Source organism: Takifugu flavidus, chromosome 2, assembly GCF_003711565.1.
Source record: "Takifugu flavidus isolate HTHZ2018 chromosome 2, ASM371156v2, whole genome shotgun sequence".
Lineage (NCBI taxonomy): Eukaryota > Metazoa > Chordata > Actinopteri > Tetraodontiformes > Tetraodontidae > Takifugu > Takifugu flavidus.
Genome location: NC_079521.1, coordinates 4,183,960 through 4,203,078, shown reverse-complemented (window position 1 = coordinate 4,203,078; position 19,119 = coordinate 4,183,960). Strand labels below are relative to the sequence as shown.

The 19,119-nt window shown below is 40.5% G+C and overlaps 2 protein-coding genes across 8 annotated transcripts in view; one reads left to right on the top strand and one right to left on the bottom strand.

Moving 5' to 3' along the window:
* Window positions 1–209: 209 nt before the first annotated feature.
* On the bottom strand, window positions 210–6,797 carry LOC130521784 (protein LSM14 homolog A-like). Of its 2 annotated transcripts, none has more exons than XM_057025585.1 (10): window positions 6,466–6,797; window positions 5,929–6,092; window positions 4,714–4,861; window positions 4,381–4,518; window positions 3,229–3,312; window positions 2,836–3,033; window positions 2,506–2,638; window positions 2,037–2,063; window positions 1,733–1,961; window positions 210–1,645 (listed from the first exon to the last, which is right to left on the bottom strand). In XM_057025585.1, exons 1-10 carry the CDS (start codon window positions 6,587–6,589, stop codon window positions 1,622–1,624), a joined length of 1,269 nt encoding a protein of 422 aa, XP_056881565.1. In that variant the 5' UTR covers window positions 6,590–6,797; the 3' UTR covers window positions 210–1,621. The 2 variants fall into 2 exon arrangements, with proteins under 2 accessions (XP_056881565.1, XP_056881566.1); XM_057025586.1 differs by having other exon boundaries at window positions 2,836–3,012.
* Window positions 6,798–7,068: 271 nt separating this feature from the next.
* LOC130521783 (transcription initiation factor TFIID subunit 4-like) overlaps window positions 7,069–19,119 on the top strand; it is a 79,188-nt gene continuing 67,137 nt past the window's right edge. For 4 of the 6 annotated variants that reach the window (XR_008949449.1, XM_057025582.1, XM_057025580.1 and 1 more), the window contains exons 1-2: window positions 7,071–8,680; window positions 9,758–9,918. Coding sequence is in view for 5 of the 6 variants with exons in the window: in XM_057025582.1 (XP_056881562.1) it covers window positions 7,306–8,680; window positions 9,758–9,918 (1,536 nt within the window). In the remaining variant the exon portion in view is untranslated. Of the gene's footprint in view, window positions 8,681–9,757; window positions 9,919–19,119 lie in introns of all 6 variants that reach the window. The other 2 variants (XM_057025581.1, XM_057025579.1) reach the window with 1 other exon arrangement.

Below are 19,119 nucleotides of genomic sequence, written 5' to 3'. Positions count from 1 at the left end.
ATATATATTCCTTTTAGTAACAGTTGCACTTGACTTTGATTGTTGTCACTACGGTTCTTGATACTATTAAGATACAGATAAGAGGCAATTATTCTATGAACATGGAAATATGCCTTAACAAAAAAGGATTATATTCAGTATCCTACAACTGCATTTTATGTAACTATATAAATTATAATGCAGAACATGCAAATTAAAAGCAGCCAAGACATAATTTGATGACTTTATTTTATGTAAAAACTCATTGTTGATATTTTCAAGAAAACAGCCCTGGTTCACAATTCCAGCAGCTGAAGGAAGTAACAAACATACAAAGAACAAATGGAATAATTCAGTAATACATTTTTTCTCAAATTCTATCTTGCTGGTTATTGCAGAGCCAACAGTAAGCGACGGTCTCTATGGCTATCATACACTAATGAGCAATCAAAGCAATATCCAGTTTAACAGCACAGTTCCAACTGGCCTGTCTTGTAAACACTGATGACAATCAACAAGCACAAATAAGTATATAGTGCTGTCAATATTCCTGTCCAACTATAAACTTTAAGTTAAATGGAGCTGTAAAAAATACCAGTCAAACACAAACATATTCTGAAATTGCTAAAGTACTAAAAATAATTGTGGAAAAATGAAAGAAATCCCACTGCGCTTCAATATTCTGGCACCACATCCAAGAAAACATAACTTTTCTCCAGACAATCTTGTTACAGTCAGGATTTGAAGTTGCAGATGCCTGTGTGGAAATTCAATCTGGGTGACAAAAGTAGAAAGTACACACCCACCAGGCAGCTCAAAATTTTATGCGCTGTATTTTTGATAAATTAAAATTCTCACATTGTTTTTGAAGAAATTCAGAGAGGAATCTACAGTTTGCTGTGACTGCCCATTCTGACTGAAGAAACTAAGTGATGCAGGAATGAAAAGTATATGTTTTGGTTTTAATACACTCACACATATTTCATTTGTTCAGCCTTTCTGAAACATATTCTGCTGAAAATTCCAGATGTTCAAACACAGCAAAAACAGTTGGGGGGGGGGGGGGGTTGTGGAAAACTTGAATATTTGCATGCAGGGATAGTGCGATGGAACCGATCCCAGCCGAGGCGGTGAAACCTTGTAAAAGTGTCAGTTCACCAAATCAGAAATACATTCACACATTTCCCCACCCATATCTGTTTCAGCTGGCTTTGCCTCACTATCAGTAATCATGGAGGTCAAAATCGTAATAATAATGAACATACGGCAAACTAATGGCGAAACTATGATGGAACAGGAACTGCAGTAATGGTCTGTAGTCAAATTAATATCACAAACTAAGAAAAGAAATAAAGCTATTGGTGACATGAAAAGTTATCCACTCAGTGGGCTTTCTGTACACAGCTTTCCACAGCACAGACTTACACTTCTGGAAGAAATGCATAAAATACAATCGTTGTTAATCTGGATACTGGACCACATGAAGAAGCCTTCTAACAGTGGAAAACAGCTGAATCGTCACTCCCTGATGTAAAGCAGTCAGGCCCAGAATTGGTGATAGACAGGATTTCCTTCCTGCATCTGGGAAATGTTGAGACCGAATGGAATCATTTCAGGAGGTGCAACACCTGTGACTGCATCACTATGCAGCCACCTTGTTGTCCTTCTGGAGAGGAATACACAACAAAAGGGTCAAAACAGACTGTTTTCAAACATACTTAAAGAACATCCACAGAGTGTCTTAATCATTTACCCTGTATTCAAAATCAGAGAAATCTCGCCCTCCTCGACCCCCTCTGAAACCAGGTGGACCACCTCTGGTTGTCCCAAAAGAACCCTTGCTCAGTGGTCGCCCCCTGCTGCCACGGGGAGCCATGAATCCTCGACCACGGAAGCCACCTCGTCCTCTGTTGTGCCTGAGAGGGATGCCAAATGTCTCCGAATTCATGCGTCTCTCTTCAGCCCAGGTTGATCTCCGTTCCCTGACACACAACGATCACCAGTACTTATCCATAAACCAATGGGAAAGTGCCACGAGGAGGAAAAATGCGCCTTACCTTGAAAATCCTCTTTCCCCTGATTTACTTTAAGAGACAGAAACAAAAGTCTTTCAGTACATTGTTTACACCAGTTAGTAATGAGTGAGTATGCTGGTAAAATCAATTAATGCATTGGATTTTTTACTTATTGCTTTTGTAAAGTGAAATCTAATTTCACCAATGTAAAAGTTTAATTTAAAATTTAGAATTTAGCAGGTGCGACTTATATTCAGGTGTGCTCAATAGTCCGAAAATTATGGTATGTCACCGTCCAAAGACTCTTCCTTTTATAAAAATACCCCAGCAAATTGACCAAGTTCAGCGAAATGACCAAATCCTAAGTCATCACAGTGGCCACCTCCTAAATACTGCCTCACTTTAATGTCTGGAAACATTTACATTGTTAAGTAAACTAACTAACTACCGCAGGTCTTTGTTTTTGTTCAAGGACGACTGTAGACTCACTTTAGAGGCTAATTTTCTGTACCTTGAATTGTCACAGGACAGGTTATCAAAGAAGGACTTGGTCTTGTCATAGTAGCAACTGGACACCGTTTCCTCCTCCTCATTAGCCACATTTTCCAAGTCACCGGTTTCTTCTCCATTCAGGGTTTTCTCATCTGTGATTATATTAAAAAATGTTTTGCTCTGTTTAAGATCAATATGACAACAGGCTTAGTTCTAAAAAGACATTAGTGACTGTGCAGATATAATATTTCTGGTCTCATGGGGTATAATTTTAATTTCAAAGATATTGAAGCAACAGGTGTAATCAGGAGACAAGAAAGGTCAGCGAGAGCTGCTGAGGACACGTCACCTTTCAGTTTGAGCTTGTTCTGAAGCTCTTTGCCCAGTTCATCTTTTTGAAACTGGGCGTTTGCTGTCTCAAAGTCAAAGTCTTCTTCAAACTTCATGGGGCCATCACGACGAATGTTTACTCTACCTCTGCTGCGGTTTCCCCTGCCTCGACCACGGCGAGCAGACTGAGCAGCAGCTAAGGAACAGCAGAGAACAACTACAATTCAGTAATTCTAAGAAATCCAACATTTCACAACGTGTCACGTAAGCGTTAAAGAAAAATTGCCTAAATGTCCCAATTTGTGTAAGAACCTGTATAAATCCCAGTCCCGATAAAGAAACACTTAACTGATATTAAAAACACAATTTTATACTCAACGGCAGATAAAGATCAGTAAAACAAAGTACATACCCCCAGTCTGATATTTGTTAGAATCTCGGCTTTCAACAGAACTTCGTTCATTATCTTGCTGCGACACCTTCTGAACCTCAGAAACTGGACAAAAAGAGACACAAATTACCACTTTTTCAAAAATTAAATTAAATTAAAAAAAAACCAAAAAAAAAAAACCAACACGGCTCTAAAACAAGCACAGTAAAAAAAATGTTATAGATGTAATACACAGTGTTCTGTGGACCAAATGTAGCTCTGGTGAATAGAGTACACACCAATTAAATAGGACCACACACTTTCAGGAAAACTTGTGATACGTGATCTGATTCGTGATATATAACCCAATGTAAGTTTTCTGTGCCACCAGGAATTAGGTGTATAAGCTTGTTGCTATACAATATATACTTATGTACAAGAATACGAGGAACAGGCCAAGCACGTTTTAATTTAATAAGTAAATGTGAATTATATGTATCAATAAAACAGGTGCAAGGCAAAAAACTTTTTGTCAAAGCCAGGGCCACAGACTGGGGACAAATATGGCAGCCTCCCCATTCTGACATAATAATCAATATTGTTGTTTGTGGGTTAGTTAAAATCGGAAGATTTTAAAATTCCTTTTCGTTAGAGTTGGTGAAATGGTGGCGAAAAACAAGTTTATCATCTCTGCACACACACAGAAATGAGCTGCGCAGAACTGTCAGCCATGTTGCCCCCTCGCATTTAAACCTGTATCGCAATGTTAAAACTAAGAAACTTTAAAGTATATGTGAATTTTTGTGAATTATGATTGAATGCTGTAAAAGAAACATTTTCTATTTTAAAAAGTTTTATGAAGTGAATTAAACATGGGAGTTAATGGAAGAAAACACCTAACTTTTTTCAGCTCGTTTTACAGAGCGCGCAAATTAATTTAATGTTTAGAGGCCAAAACCAACAAAATAATGTACTTATTATGTTTTTAAATTAGTGATAACAATTTATTGAGCAAAGTTTTAAAGCATTTTTTTTGTCCAAAAGTACAGATGCGAACACAAGAAGTAGAGTTTTGCACCGAACCAATTATCACATGTATCGCAATGACTGGCTCATGATATCGACACACATTATTACTGCAATGAAGACACATTTTCAGTACATTGCGAAGCCGTAAAATGAAATGTATTTTACCTCTTCTCTGCTCTAGGAGGTCTGGGGGCTTCTGGCTGTCAGCATTGGTACTTGTGGCTCTGGCAGTTGCTGCTGCGGTCTGACTCCTCTGTCCGACCGGTGCAGGTGGTGTAGGGGCAGCTGATGATGATGCCTGCACTGAATGACCCAGGGTTGAACCAGTTAAAACATGTAGCTTGGGACTGGTCTGCCCTGTTTATTATTATTATTTTTTAAAGGTTGCTCCTTTTTTATAACGTTGTGTAAAGGCCATTACTTCATTACAAACTGAATAAAAAGACTTAACGTTTCTTTGAGTGGGAAGAGATGGAATTAGATAAAGTTGATACTTACCTGCACCGCTAGATGCAAACTGCTGGCCAGCAAGGGCTGTACCACCAAACTGACTGTATGATGGGCCAGGAGTCTGTTTGTATGAAGCGTAGGGCCCAGTTGACTGAAATGAAGGTGAAACTCCAGTATGTGTAGTTCCAACTGAGGACTAGAGTAGATAAAAGAAAACAGTTTTTCTTTTCACACCTTTTTAACAAGAATTCATTTTTGATTAACTGATTACAAAGAATATTACATGCCGAGCCATTCCAGTATGCATGAGTATGCATAGTTTATAAATCTGTTTGTCACAGGTCAGGAAATACCAGTTTTTACTGGTAGAATCACAAACAGTTGTACAGAGTTAGCACTACCAAATCAGTAGACTCAGAACCCTCTACAACTGTGATTCTACTAGATTATTTAGCAGCACTCATAATGTGCGTCGGCCAATTAATCAGACAAAGTACCTTTAGTCATATCTTATCACTTTCAACCTTCTAATAACTAAGATAATCTAATTTCGCTCACACTTGTGTATATTACTGAGCAGACAATTAAACCAACTGGGCGGTGGTAGCGCAGCCTGTTGGGTACAGACAAAACATGGAAGGTGTTGAGGAAAGTGCCAGAACAACTTCAGAGCACTGTTGAGGTACCACTGAGCAAGGTACCAAACCCACAAATGCTCACAGAGAACCTGCGCTGTACTGGTGGACCTTCCTTCACCCATTGGTACTCCCCCCGTGACCCCGAAAGGGATAAAGCGGTTAAGAAGACAGGACGATACAATTAATCCATATTTCCCCAAGTATTTCATGATTGTGGACAGCTACAAATTAGCCGAACTCAAGATTGACCTTCTCTGGAGTGGGACTGTCTACTCCCAAAGGAAGAAAAATTTGGCTTTTTGAGATGAATGATGAGGCATTCATCTGTTGTTAAGCATCCCCATAAGGTCCCACTGTCCAGAGTACCGGTATACACACTACAAGTACAAATCTAAGCCAAAGTGAAATAACCTTTGGTTAATTTACAGATTGCTTAAAAGAACAGACATGTATGACCAAGTGGTATAGTCTTAACAGTTAAAAAGTGCATTGTCAATGTGAATTACTGAAAGTACAGACATTAAGAGTCAGTGTTTCTCTTTATCTTATTCTGTTGTTAATACCAAGAAAAGGTTTAGACATCTTATAGTACGCTTGGATGTTAGACAAATACATAAAATCTCACTTGAACAATAGCTGGGTCCTGAGGCAGGTTGCTGGAACTTTTGGGAGCCTCACAAACTGTCAGGTCCTTTATATCACTCCCTCGAAAGATGATGTATTCAAAGACTTCATCTCGGGGAGGAATGGGTCGATCAGTGGGTCGATCTTCAGTCCCTAAAGAACGAACTGTCGAAAAAGGATGTGAAAAAGCAAGAATCAATACAGTAAACTGACGCCAAACAATTACATACATACAATTGGACGAACGTGGCTCAATTCAAACTGAATATCAACTGGTCGGCTGGTAGTAGAAACTCAAACAAGAAAACTGAGATGTTCAAGTGTGATGAGGGTTTTAAGTCACGTTTGGTGTCTAAAAGAGGTGGCGAAGGCTTCGCGTCAGCCTCAATAAGGTAAACAAAGGACGCACAGCGGTAACAGCTCTGTCTGTTGGTCGCTAGCTAGCGTCGCTAACGCGCTCCCGATACAATTCCATTCGTCAACATGTACATGGGCAATGTAATAAGTCTGCAAATGACCGTCTGGCCATGTTACTTACCTTTAGCGAGAGCTACTGTTGAGTTTTCAGTGTCAATCGTGTACAAAATCCCTTCATAACGAATCTCGGCCTTGGAGACCAGGCTAATTTTGCTACCAATATATGGCGTCCCCCCTCCACTCATGTCTGCCTTTGGGTGTTAATATTTCACTTATTTAAACGAAAGTTGTATTCGGTCAGAGCATATATCATATAATTTAGTTCCAGAAAGTTTTATCCTACATTAATTAGTAAATTGAACTGAGCTTTAGATTCGCTGTTTTATGCGCGGCAGTCCTACCACGACATGGCCGTTTTCATTTTCCTTCACCCGCCGCGAAGGATGCTGGGAAAAAAAGGCTGTGGCTGAATTACGTCCCCTTTCTCGGACTGCCGGGCTCTCCAAAACAAAACAAAACGATTTCCCCCCCAAAAATCACGGCTTTTGCTCACTGCAGTACGTGATAGTACGTTTGGTTTTAGTGATACTTTCAAGAAACGTAGTTACAATTTAATTGGAACATAGTTTTCGGAGTTACAGCGGCTACCATGTCGCAATATTGACATTTACGCAACTGTAAGCCTCTTCCAAATTACTGTTTGGATATTTTGATTTATGGTTACTTTGGGTTATGGTTGATTTATGGTTGTTGTTGCACGTCATGTAAGTTTCCCCCCGTAGTTGATGTGTAAAATGTGGCATGTCTGCCGCTGAGTCCCACCGCGCTACTACGGTTGATTTACATTACAGCTGATTCGAAAAATCAGCCTCTTGTCTGGTCCTGACGTCAGGTTCATTCCCACAATGCCCAGTAACACGCAGGCGCACTGTAAAAATATAACAGCTATCTATAATCAGAGATGGCGGGCACCTCAGACCCCCTGGAAGATATGCTCTTTTCAGAGGTGGATGAGAAAGCCGTCAGCGATCTGGTGGGCTCATTGGAGTCACAGCTTGCTGGCCAAAGCAAACCAGCAGGGAAAGCAGAAGAAAACGGAGGCGCTGGCTCAGTGACCCCCGCAAACCATCACTTAGGAAAAACATTACCAGCTCCAGTGGGCACCACAACACCAGAACAACAACAACAAGGACGGCGTAATAAACCCGAGATGCACCAAGACAGCAAATCCAAAGACGTTAGCCCGGATAAAACTTCCACGTCTCCTTCCCAGCGCTGCTCCCCTCCTTTTGGCGAGCCGTCCACGACTTCGGCTGCCGGTGTGAACGCGACTAGTAGCGGCTCAGTGTCACATCCAACGTCCGTCACAACACTGATCGCATCTGCTGTGTCAGCTTTGGCAACCACGCAAGCCAGGATCAGCACCCCATTAGATCGGGGGTGCAAGATTGCCCCTGGAACAGGTGAGGCATCCACGGAGTCGAACCTACCGAGGAAACGTATCACCACTCCACGGAGAGCAGCTTCAGCTCGCATAAAGAGTTTGAACGGCACAGCTGTAACGACGAGAAGGAGCAGCAACACAGGCATGGCAGAAAACGTCAACGTTAGTCCCGTGGGCACGAATACAACTACACACAACTCCACTCCAGCGGTGAGATCCCCTATCAACACCTCAACATTTACTTTATCCAACGCTAACCTTCCGGTTGGTCAGTCGGCTATTGCTCTCGACCGGGGGACTCCGACCATTGCTCTGCAGAGACTCCCGAACCACATCGTAGCGATTGCACAGAACGGAAACGGGACCAGTGTTTCGGCCTTGGTCCAGCAGAGCACACGGACAGCCCCCGTTGGACTTACGGCATCATCGGTAAATCAAGACAGAGAGGTCACAGACACGGCGGCATGCAAAAAAGATGATTATCAGTCCAAAATTGTGTTGTCCAGCCATTCTGGCACTGTCAACTCTGTCATAAATGCAGTTCCTGCAGCACCCAGTGTTGTTACCCCAACACCAACGACCACAGCAGCAGCCACCACTACCACAACAGTGACCCAGCCTTTGAGCTCTGCAGCCACTCCTGCCTGTTCTTCAGGTGCAGTACCAACAACAACTGCATGTGCAACTTCTCAGACTACAACAGTGACCACCACTCTTACAATGATCAGGCCCACAGCCCCCTCTCCCACAGCTACTGTGGCCACCACAGCACCAGGTCAGCCCCGACCCGGACTTACAGCACCGCAAAGGATTGTCGCCCCCCAGCTGATTGTCAGACCAACTCAGCAGCAGACAACCATTCAATTGCCCCCTGGATTTACCATCCCACCGGGTAAGGTTGCAGAGGGGAGAAGGAGACTTGCAAGCAACTGCTGTTAACTGTACTTGTATTAAATTGAGTGAGGCTCATCTGTTTGATTGTCAGTATGATTCAATTTGTGTGAATGCCTTTTATGCCTGCCATAAGCTTTAGCATGACAAGGGAGACACGGTAATACTAATCATCACAAAAGGTTTATTACCACATTAGAAAGAATGACATAGAGAAATAGCATTAATATGTCTTATGAACTAAATAAACTATGCTGGTTGTGCAGTTCAGCTGATATTTGGTCCAAGCCACATTATTTTTTTTACAGGACACCCAGTAGTGTGGTCATGTTGTCATAAACCTATGGTTGTTTGTGTAAGGCATCAGTCAGAAATATACCACATACTCAAACTGATACATCAATGCTTCCATAAGGACAATCATTAAACTTTTGTGTCTTATTGGAATCATAGTTAAGAGAATTGTCTTTGCCACATATGAAAAATAATGCTGTTATATCATCACAACAATAAAAATGATAAACTCATAAACACTCATTTCTATTTTATTGCGAGCATCAATATTCCTTTTTGTGATGAAATCAGTTGATAGTGATTTGGAATATCAACGTCCAACAGAACTCCCTGAAAAAATACATCTTTATAGGTAGAAGTTTATTGTGTTATGGCAGAGGAATTGGTTTTTGACAACTGGGATGAGGATCCACTGATCATCACTACAGTATATGTTCATGGAATTTCCAAAAGTTGTTTAAATTGTATAACATGTAGATAAAAATTGGAATTTCTCAGGTTTTCTGTTTACGATTCCAAGCAAACATATAAGAATCCCTCATTTTATCCGAGTGTAACTTGTCTGTTTCCTCCAGGGTTAAAGTTACGTAAAAAATGATTTTTTAAGGATTAACATAACTGAGTATATATGTTTGAACACAACTTGCATGTAGCAATGAATGCTTTATGCACAAGAATAAACAACTTGTTTATATTTTTCAGCATTGCATTTACACTAGCTTCTTGTTTTATGTCACAAAGTGTGCTGTTTTTTCTTTAATTATTGTTCCTTGCGCTCCTCCAGGAATGGTGTTGGTGCGCACAGAGCTGGGCCAGCTGGTTATGGTTCCACAGCACGCTCTGGCTCAGGTTCAGGCTCAAGCCCAGGCCCAGGCCCAGAACAACATCTCCCCACGACCTGCCACCCCCACAACAGGCGCATCTTTCAGAGTAGCAGCTCCACAGGTGAGCGTCTGCAGAAAGTACACATTACTGTTTCAACATTTGATGATCTCTATGACAACAATGAGCACAAAAACAGTGAAAAAGGTTTTCCGTTAGAATCTCTGTACGTTTTACAAAATATGTGATAATGCAACAAATTTGTTCAGGTCAGCTTTATTTATATGCAACACCAATAACGGAGCAAAACCTGCAGGTTTTGGTTAATGTTTTGTAAAACTGTGCAGATTGCATGTAAATAATATGATTTATAAAAATACTGAGGCATGTCAAACTGTTTTTTTATTGCCATTGCTAAGAATATGTGACATTGCAATGTGATATATTCCAGTACTCATTTTGTTATCATTAACTGTATTAAATGTTTTTTATGCATGATCTATATAAACAGCAATATGGCTGATACTGCAGTAACAACTCCAAAAAGGTGCATACCAGGAACATCATTCACATAGTAATACCATGAATATCAATATATAAAATGAGTCCATATTTACTGAAACAATCTGATTAAAAAAGCCCAAGCAGAGGTATACTATTATTGCATATATAAAACAAGCTGCTCATTTCCTCACAAATTGTGACTTACACCCAAATCTAATACTCCAATCACTTGAAATACCCTTAATAAGTCTGTCTGTAGTAATACAAGTTTACATACAAAGTAGGATACAGGCCTAGATCAGAGCTCAAAGTCCCCCCGGAACCCAGACCTTTACTAAGATTTAAGGCGATCTCCCTTGGCCCATTATCAACATTCCAAGAAAATTCCATAAAATTCTTTTCATAACTTGTTTTAGTTATTTTGTCAACAGTAAGACAAAACGCAGGCTGTTGCAACCTTCTTACTGGAGGGAAACCCTAGTAACATATAAAGCAAACAAAACTGTGGAGGAAATTTAAACATCTCTAAAAAATGCTTGGTTGGTACTGATGGCTCTTTTCTCATCTTGACAGAAAAGACAGAAATCATGATTAGATAAATTCCTAATTACAGTTTGAGGCAAAATCCAGACTATTTACGATGTGCACAATCCAAACTGTAGTGAAACCACCAAAAATACACACAACTTAAGTATGCACACAGCATGTAACTACAACATATAAAAAAACCTTTTTAGCAATACTAACATTAGTTTATCAAATGATGCTGACAGCCTAAATTTAAATTTTGCCCATGAGTGAAGCAAAATACAAGCAGTAGACTGAATTAGAACTGGGGGCTAACTAGCCAGCTCATTGTACATAGAAAACAGCAGCATTACTTTCTAAATATATCTGTTCCCAGTCCTTGCTGTTCACGCCACTTTGTTCCTTGATTGTCCAGTAATAATCTTTGATGTTTTTAGTAGGGATTGACTGATGTAGTTTTTTCAGGGCTGAAGCCAATAATTGATGGTAAATGATAACTGAACTCTGAAGTGATATTTCAGAAATTATATCTTCAACTGGGAAAAATTCCAATTTCTGTCAATCTTCAGAACAGTTATATAACAAACACAACATAAAACTTGATTTGAATTCCACAACCACATTTATTCTGAAACAGAATATTGTCATATTGTAATTTCTTTTTGGCTATATAAAGGAAGAGGAAAAAACTGTCTAAATATGTTTGCTAATGCAGACAAATTCATTGTCAGCTCAAGTTACATTTGACATAAAAAGAGTCACATCTCTCAACAGTAGGTGGAGCTTTATAGTTGCTTTGCAAGTGTATCTCACCAACTGCAGTGTTAGCAGCAGTGCACCCTTACGATGTATTTATCATATGACACCATGACCCAGCATGAAAGAATGACGTGAAGACTTAAATAAGGGCACTCTCACAGTAGAGCCATTTCTTCTTTGCTGTGCACAGATGTCCCAACCCTGCCTCGCACTTGCACTAGCAACCCTCTGACACCTACATCATTACATCCATAAATGAAATATGCAAAGCGGGGTGGTGTCATTAAAATTGTTCTTTGTATGGAGCTGCAGCAAAAATAGCTCACACTTTAATCACTGTTTATTTATTTGCCATATAATATTCAGAACAGTCTGCCCCCATTGTCCAAATGTATTGATCACGCTAGGCAGCGATTTTCTGGGTACATATGTCATGACTAGGTTTCCCATGTTACCTAGGTAACTTCTAACAACCTTGCCAGGCCAGTTACGCTCTCACTAGCCCAAAAACATCTGTGCTTTAGGGAAACATCTGTGCTTTAGGGAAAATCCAGGCTTGGCCACTGCATGGTTTGCTATTGTGAGTGTGTCCTAAGAGCCCACTGCTCTGGCCTTAATGTTGTCTGATTATACCACGTTAGCTGTTGCTGCATGTTGAAACTGTGAAGGACGACTGTCATCATGGCTGTCAAGACTTCCTGTCTGTGGTTATTTTGTAACTTCAGCATTGAGATTGTTTCCTCTGACTCACCTTGTTTTATCTTCCAAGCCTGGAAGCCAGCCAAGGAAAGGACATGTGTAATTAATTATATGATTATCAGACATCATGAAGAAAATCAGATACAGATAAAATGCCCAATATTGAGTTTTTCTGAGATGTGTTGCTCTCCTCACCCATGTTTAGTCAAGTCAAACAGAGTACCGTATTTTCCGGACTATAAGTCGCACTTTTTTTTCATAGTTTGTCAGGGGGTGCGACTTGTACTCTGGAGCGACTTATATGTTAAATAAATACATTACTACAGAATCTCACATGTCCGTTATTTTCACACTGACAACCACAAGAGGGCGCTCTAGGCACATGTACCTGAGCAACGAGTTCCTTTAGCGACGCAGAAGAAGAAGCAGTGCTTCATTTATGGCAGGGGTGCTCATTACGTTCATCGCGATCTACCGGTCGATCACAGAGGTAGTACTGGTTGATCGCGGCGTGACATTAAAAAATATCAGCCTATCATTCATTCCGTCACTTGATTGATATACAGGGCAGCCAGTTAGATGACAACTGAATTTGACATTCAGGTGACCAATCAAGCGCAAACAACGGCGCTAAGTGCAGCAGAACTTACAATGTCAGCCTATCAGCAGTCCCGTTACTTGATTGACCTTTAGGTCACAGCTCATGTGCAAACAATGGCGCTAAGCTATTCAGCTAATTACCTGTGATTTTAACCCAATTAGTTAATTATTATGTGTATTTTGCAATATTGGCTCATTCGGTTATGAAAGGTACATCAACATACATTGTACATACAAAGAATCCTCAGTACAATTGAAAATAATTCGATGTTTTGCATTTTTGTGGTGGGTAGATCATTTTGATCATTTTGTAAGTAGCTCGCATGCTGAAAAAATGCACCGATTTGTATTGAGCAATATGGATTCATGTAGTTATGCGAGGTACACCAACATATATGGATCATATAAAGAATTCTCAATATATTTATGAATAAATGTATGTTTGGTAGGTAGATCTTCTTGACTTGGTCATTTGAAAAGTAGCTCGCATGCTGAAAATGTGTGGACACCCCTTAGTCTATGGAGTTAGACTTCATTATTTGGTAAACTTGCTCGGATGTTCTTTATGCTATAGTTATCTGAATAACTGTTAATATGATACGTTAACAAAGCAGACACATACTCAGTTCGTTGTGGGTCATGTAGCTGAATTTGTTACGTTAGCATACCGTAACCCTATTGCTAATCCATTATTATTTTAAATTGCCTTTCAAGATGAAATGTATGTTCTTGGTCTCAGATTTTATCAAGTAAATTATCCCCCAAAATGTGACTTATAGTCCAGTGCGACTTGTATATCTATTTTTCTTCTTTACTATTCATTTTTTGGCTAGAATGACTTAAACTCCGGAGCGACATATAGTCCAGAAAATACGGTACCTTTCCTAATGAAAAAGTGGCAAAACAGTGGCGGCGAAGTTGGAAAATACTTTATTAAAGGGGTTGGGACAAAGCAGGCAGGGACACTGATGGGAAATCAGTCTGGGAATGAGTGCTCAAAAGTTGGGCATGCGGCAACAAACAATCTGGTGGAAAGTATATGTGAAGCAGGGCTGCAAATACTAGAGAAAACAGGTGTGCGAGACTGGGCTGGAAGAAAATGACAAATGTAACGAATTTGCCTGTTTATGGCAGAGCAGACTGTAACAGAACACCTCCCTCAAGGGATGACTCCTGACATCCCAAAAAGCGCAATGGAAGTGGGGGGCCTGACAGACAGAGTAGGGGAGACACCATCAGTGAGGTGAGGAGATGGATGAGGTGGAGGTGCAGGGATCAAAGCACTTTATTGGACCCGTTTCACTGAGGATACCTGGTGTAAATGGACGTGCACAGTGCTTGGGATATTCAGTTGCACTGCTGCAGGAGTTACTATTTTTTAGATTGTGATTGCAGGGAAGCAGGCTGGGATCCAATTTGTGCTGGCAGGGCACAGAAGTGGTGGGAATGCTTTGCATTAGAGGACCGTTATTACTTATTTTTGTCTTTAAACATTTGGATTAATAAAATATTAATAGGTTTTTTAATCTAAAAGTGCTATACCAACAGCTTCTAGTTTTTGTTCCACCTTAACTTCACATGTTGATTCTGTTGCATAAGTGATGTCGCCCAATGGTTTGTGAAAGGCCCATTTATAAGCATGGAGTTTTTCTTTCAGTGGATCTCAATGATATTGTAAGTAAAGTCATTTCCACTTAAGCTTCAATTTTCAGACCAGAACAGTACATCCATCTTTTATGTATTGTATATATTTTTATATATAGTCCATGATCATACAGCAATATTTTTGTGGCTGTCCTCCTCTTCTTTGACTACTTATATTTTATCATTAGGCCTACCTAATGGGCTATCTGTCCCCCCTTGAGCCTCACTTGCTGCCTCAGCAGCTCTTGTGGAAGCACAGGAACATTACTACTGTGCCCATGCTGAGAGTCTGATGTTATAATAAATTCGACCAGAAGGGGGACATAGACAGTGTAGAGCAGGGGTCACCAACCTTTTTGAAACCAAGAGCTACGTCATGGGTACCGAGTCGTGTGAAGGGCTACCGCTTGACACACTCCTCTAAAATAACAAATTGTGTGTGTGTGTGTGTGTGTGTGTGTGTGTGTGTATCAATAACTTAGAGTGTGTAACAGAAAATATTAATATTCAACACTTTATTATTATTAATCCCAGCAATTGTTCAGATGATCACTTCTACATTTGATCAGAAAAAAATGTCGAGTTTTCACCAGACCCTTTCAACCATAAGAAACTAAACCATTTTAACAATTCATAAACTATGTTGAACCATGTTTTAAAATGTTATGCAACATTTAAAAAAATTAACTTTCATATTGAATAAATCTTAACTGAACAAATCGACTGCAATTCTGCTCAAAATCTGTTACATTTTATAAACACACTTTTTAGCTCATGGGCCTTCTCTGACTGTAGAATGCTTCCCGGTGGGTAGTTAGCATTGTAGCTTTCATGACGTAGTGAAGCGTCGCTCCACATTGTACTGCTTCGCCGTCATCACAGTCGCCCCACAAATGCAACATACACACCTTCCTTTCACTGTAGTAAAAAATTACTCTTCCTCCCATTCACTTTGAAAATGATAAATTTACTGTCTTCTTTTTGCCATGTTTTTGGGGTAGAAAATTGCACTCCACTCACCATCTTCACTGCCCGCTAGTTTATTCTCCACAAGCGCAAAGGTTCTTTCATACGCACAATACTGACCTTTGAACTAGGTCAGAGTTCACCTTCACTTTATTTATATTTTCATTTATTTTTAAGACATTGTCATTTTAAAATCTACGTAAATGCAGGTGTGATTTAAAAAAAATAGCGGTAGAAAAACTTTTATTAGACGCACCTCACTTGCGAGTTTTGCTATTTTTAGAACTGGCTTGCGGGCGACTCATGTGGTCATTGCGGGCGACTTGGTGCCCACGGGCACTGTGTTGGTGACCCCTGCACTAGAGGTACCCCACAATGTGTCCGCAGCTTCTTGGTGACATAGACTGTAAATATGTTTGTGGAACCTAGTTGATTAAACGTTGAGTGTATGCTCATTGTTCATGAAAACATGGTCTGGTTAATAAAACATGAACAGAAATACTAAGTAGCCACAGACATAATTTATCTTTATTTTAGAGCGATACCTCTGGTATATTAAAATAGATTTTACATTCATTTTTGTAATATATTATATGATATACCTGATTTACATGACCTACATGTGTAGGTCGATCAGACGAAATTATGTTCACACTTCTGAATATTTGAAGTTGTGTTTGTGTGCGTGTGTTCATTGTGCTGGAAAGCGCACTAATGTGACACATTCAATCAATCAATAAATCAATCAGTCGTGATTTTTATAGCGTCTGTTACGATCAAAACTGTCTCTAGGTGCTTTACAGAATCCTAGGTCCTGACCCCCAACAAGCCAGAGTGGCAAGGAAGAATTCCGCTTGAGCAGGACCAGGCTCATGTAGGGGGACCCTCCTGTTGATGGCTGGCTGGGTAGAGAGGAGGAGAAGGGGGAGGACAGGTAGAAGAGAGAATAGGCAGAGATCATGCATTAATTACAATAAGCTGTCAGTGTAAGAGCTGAGTGGGTCGACGGGGTCAAAGGTCAGCAGGTCAGTGCACAGTTATGAAGTCGGCGTACCTGTAGATGGATACAGAGGGAGGAGGGGGACAGAAGCAGAAAACATACACAAGAAAATGTGTTCATGATATCATTAATGGCCAACATTGTCCAACTAAATGTGACTGGGTCAAATTGAGCCGGAAAAACCACGGGTCCTTCAATTTTTAATGAAACACATAAAATTTTACAAGCAAAAGTCAATTAATTTTGCTTGCTTCCACATATTATATTTAAGAAAAGCCAAGCCAAATTGAACTGAAGCCAACAGAAGGTTTTCGATTAATCTGCACTAAACTAGCAATCAAATCTGTGCCATAGGTAAAACAAACTAAGAAATAAATTATCTTTTCCAAAATTTCATATGAATAACATAGTGTACCATGTTCATCACAACTAGCACATTAAACCTTGATCGCGGTCTCATGACATGAGTTTTTTCACTTAGAAAACATCAAAAAGGACCAGTTGCAATGGGGATAACATAGGATCATGTTAAAATCAGATAGTTTTGTAGAAAGACCTGAAGCCTGAAGCCTGAAGACCTACAGCCCTTTTCATACTGCACGAAAATAGCGGATTGTCCTGGGTCGACTGACCCTGCAATTAACCCAGGAAATCAGCAGGATGATGCAGGTCACCAGCAATATGAAAGCTATGATGTTCCAGCCTGCGGCGTTTTGATTTCACTTGACATCCTGTCCACAGAGACTGATCTCTGAATAGAATTTTGCGCTGTTTTTTAAAATGTATTTAAGCAAATCAAATCGCTACACAATCTTTAATGGAAGCACATACGTGAAACATGTCTTTTTCAGGAAATTCCACCTTCTGTGTAGAAGAGATTCGGTGGGAGATTTTGGACACATGCGGGACACAGTCATTTATGGCTATATTGGCAACCTGGAATGCACTGAGTGGCCTTAATATGAACTTTGCAAATGAATACACGACCAATTAGCACTGGCTAAACTTCCTGAGCATCTTCAGCTCTCAGCTCATTGGAGTACCGGTGCTTCCGAGTCCTCCACTGTTGTCAGGAGTAGCCTAATCACTAGAGGAAAACATTTGACAAACTAAAAGCAAACAACAAAAATTGTGTTGATGTGTTTCCAATCCTTGTATCTATTAAGTCTGAGTTTTTCTCTCCACAATACTGACATATTATACAAAACAATCCTTGTTGATGTTTTATTCTAAAAATGCATGCCTCTCTTACCAGTGTGAGGTGCGAGGTCTTTTTTCCTGGATGCAAAGATCATTTTGAGATGCCAATTCAATGATTCCATCAAAGGATGAGGGGAATTCATAAGACACCAGTTCATCTTTGAGCAGGCTGCCAGGCCATGGTACAACAGACTCTGAGCACTGTCAGGACCACTGACTACCGGTGAAGGGGTCATGGTGATTCAAAAGAAAGCTGAAATTGTCTTCTCCCATTTTGCAGTTCCTTGCCTGTAAAGTGGTTGATTGCAAAGGCCACTACAGCAGTCTCAGAGGCAAAGGTGTGTGGGTCCAGGTAAGCCAATAGGGAATAGTTTGTGAAGAAGGGTCAGGATTCAGGATTACCAGCACACCTTTCCAGAAGTTTCAATTTGGGATTCCAGAGCACCGCTCAGTGGTAGCAGAGGCTGAGACATTGGAGTTGGGAAAGTGACATGGATGGACTGCAAAACTGCTACTCCTGGGCTGAGGAAAGAGGAGCCACTGAAATTGAAGAGGGGTCAGCATCAGCGTTCATGATCTGCCATAGCCCAGGTCTCAGCTCATTTAAGGATTGTGCCATAGCCAAAAAAGAGTGTTTATTTGCCATTGTCGCAATGGTGATGCCCTCTCCTTGCTCCTTGGAGTGGTTCTTTGGTGAGGAAGCTTTCACTGGATTCATTGCTGGCCAGATTTTACTGTAACAGGTTGAAGCTAGACCCAAGCAAAGCTAACATGGTCGAGTAGACAGGTCAGGAGAAGGCAGGCGTGGTTGGGAACGCTTGTCATGCTTAAGGCAGAGCAAACGCCATTTTACTTACAATTTAGTTTTGTCTTGGTAAATGAACAGGTGTCATCTGTGTGTGTGTGAGGGTCTGATCACCAGGCCTGGATTACAAGGGCAAGGGCCCCTGGGCAAAAATTTTTGGATGCCAGGTCCAACAGCTGGCACAGCCACTTGCTGCTCTCCAACTCAGAACTGTTGGTGTTCTGACAGCAGTTAGCTACAGATTGTGGTGAGCTACAAATGCCATTGTCCTCAGGCTTCAGTCGGACTCCAGTTGGGTCAGCAACCGAGACTTGCCGGTGTTTTGACTTAAACTAGCTACAGGGTGTGTATCTAGCTAACCCGGCTTCAGGTTTTCTACAGAAACACAGAATTCTTGTTCAATTTTTTGTGAGTATTGATGGCACACTTCTTAAAAAATCACCATGTCCCACTCCTCTCTTTCACATTTGCTTTTACTCTATTTCACTACTACTTCCCCATAGATCAGTTTGATGGTGGCAACTGCTTTTATCATCATTTTCACACTTGCCCTTCACCAGTTATATTATTTGCTTTTAGTTAAAAAAAAAAATCTGTGATTTTTATTGGTTGTACAGGG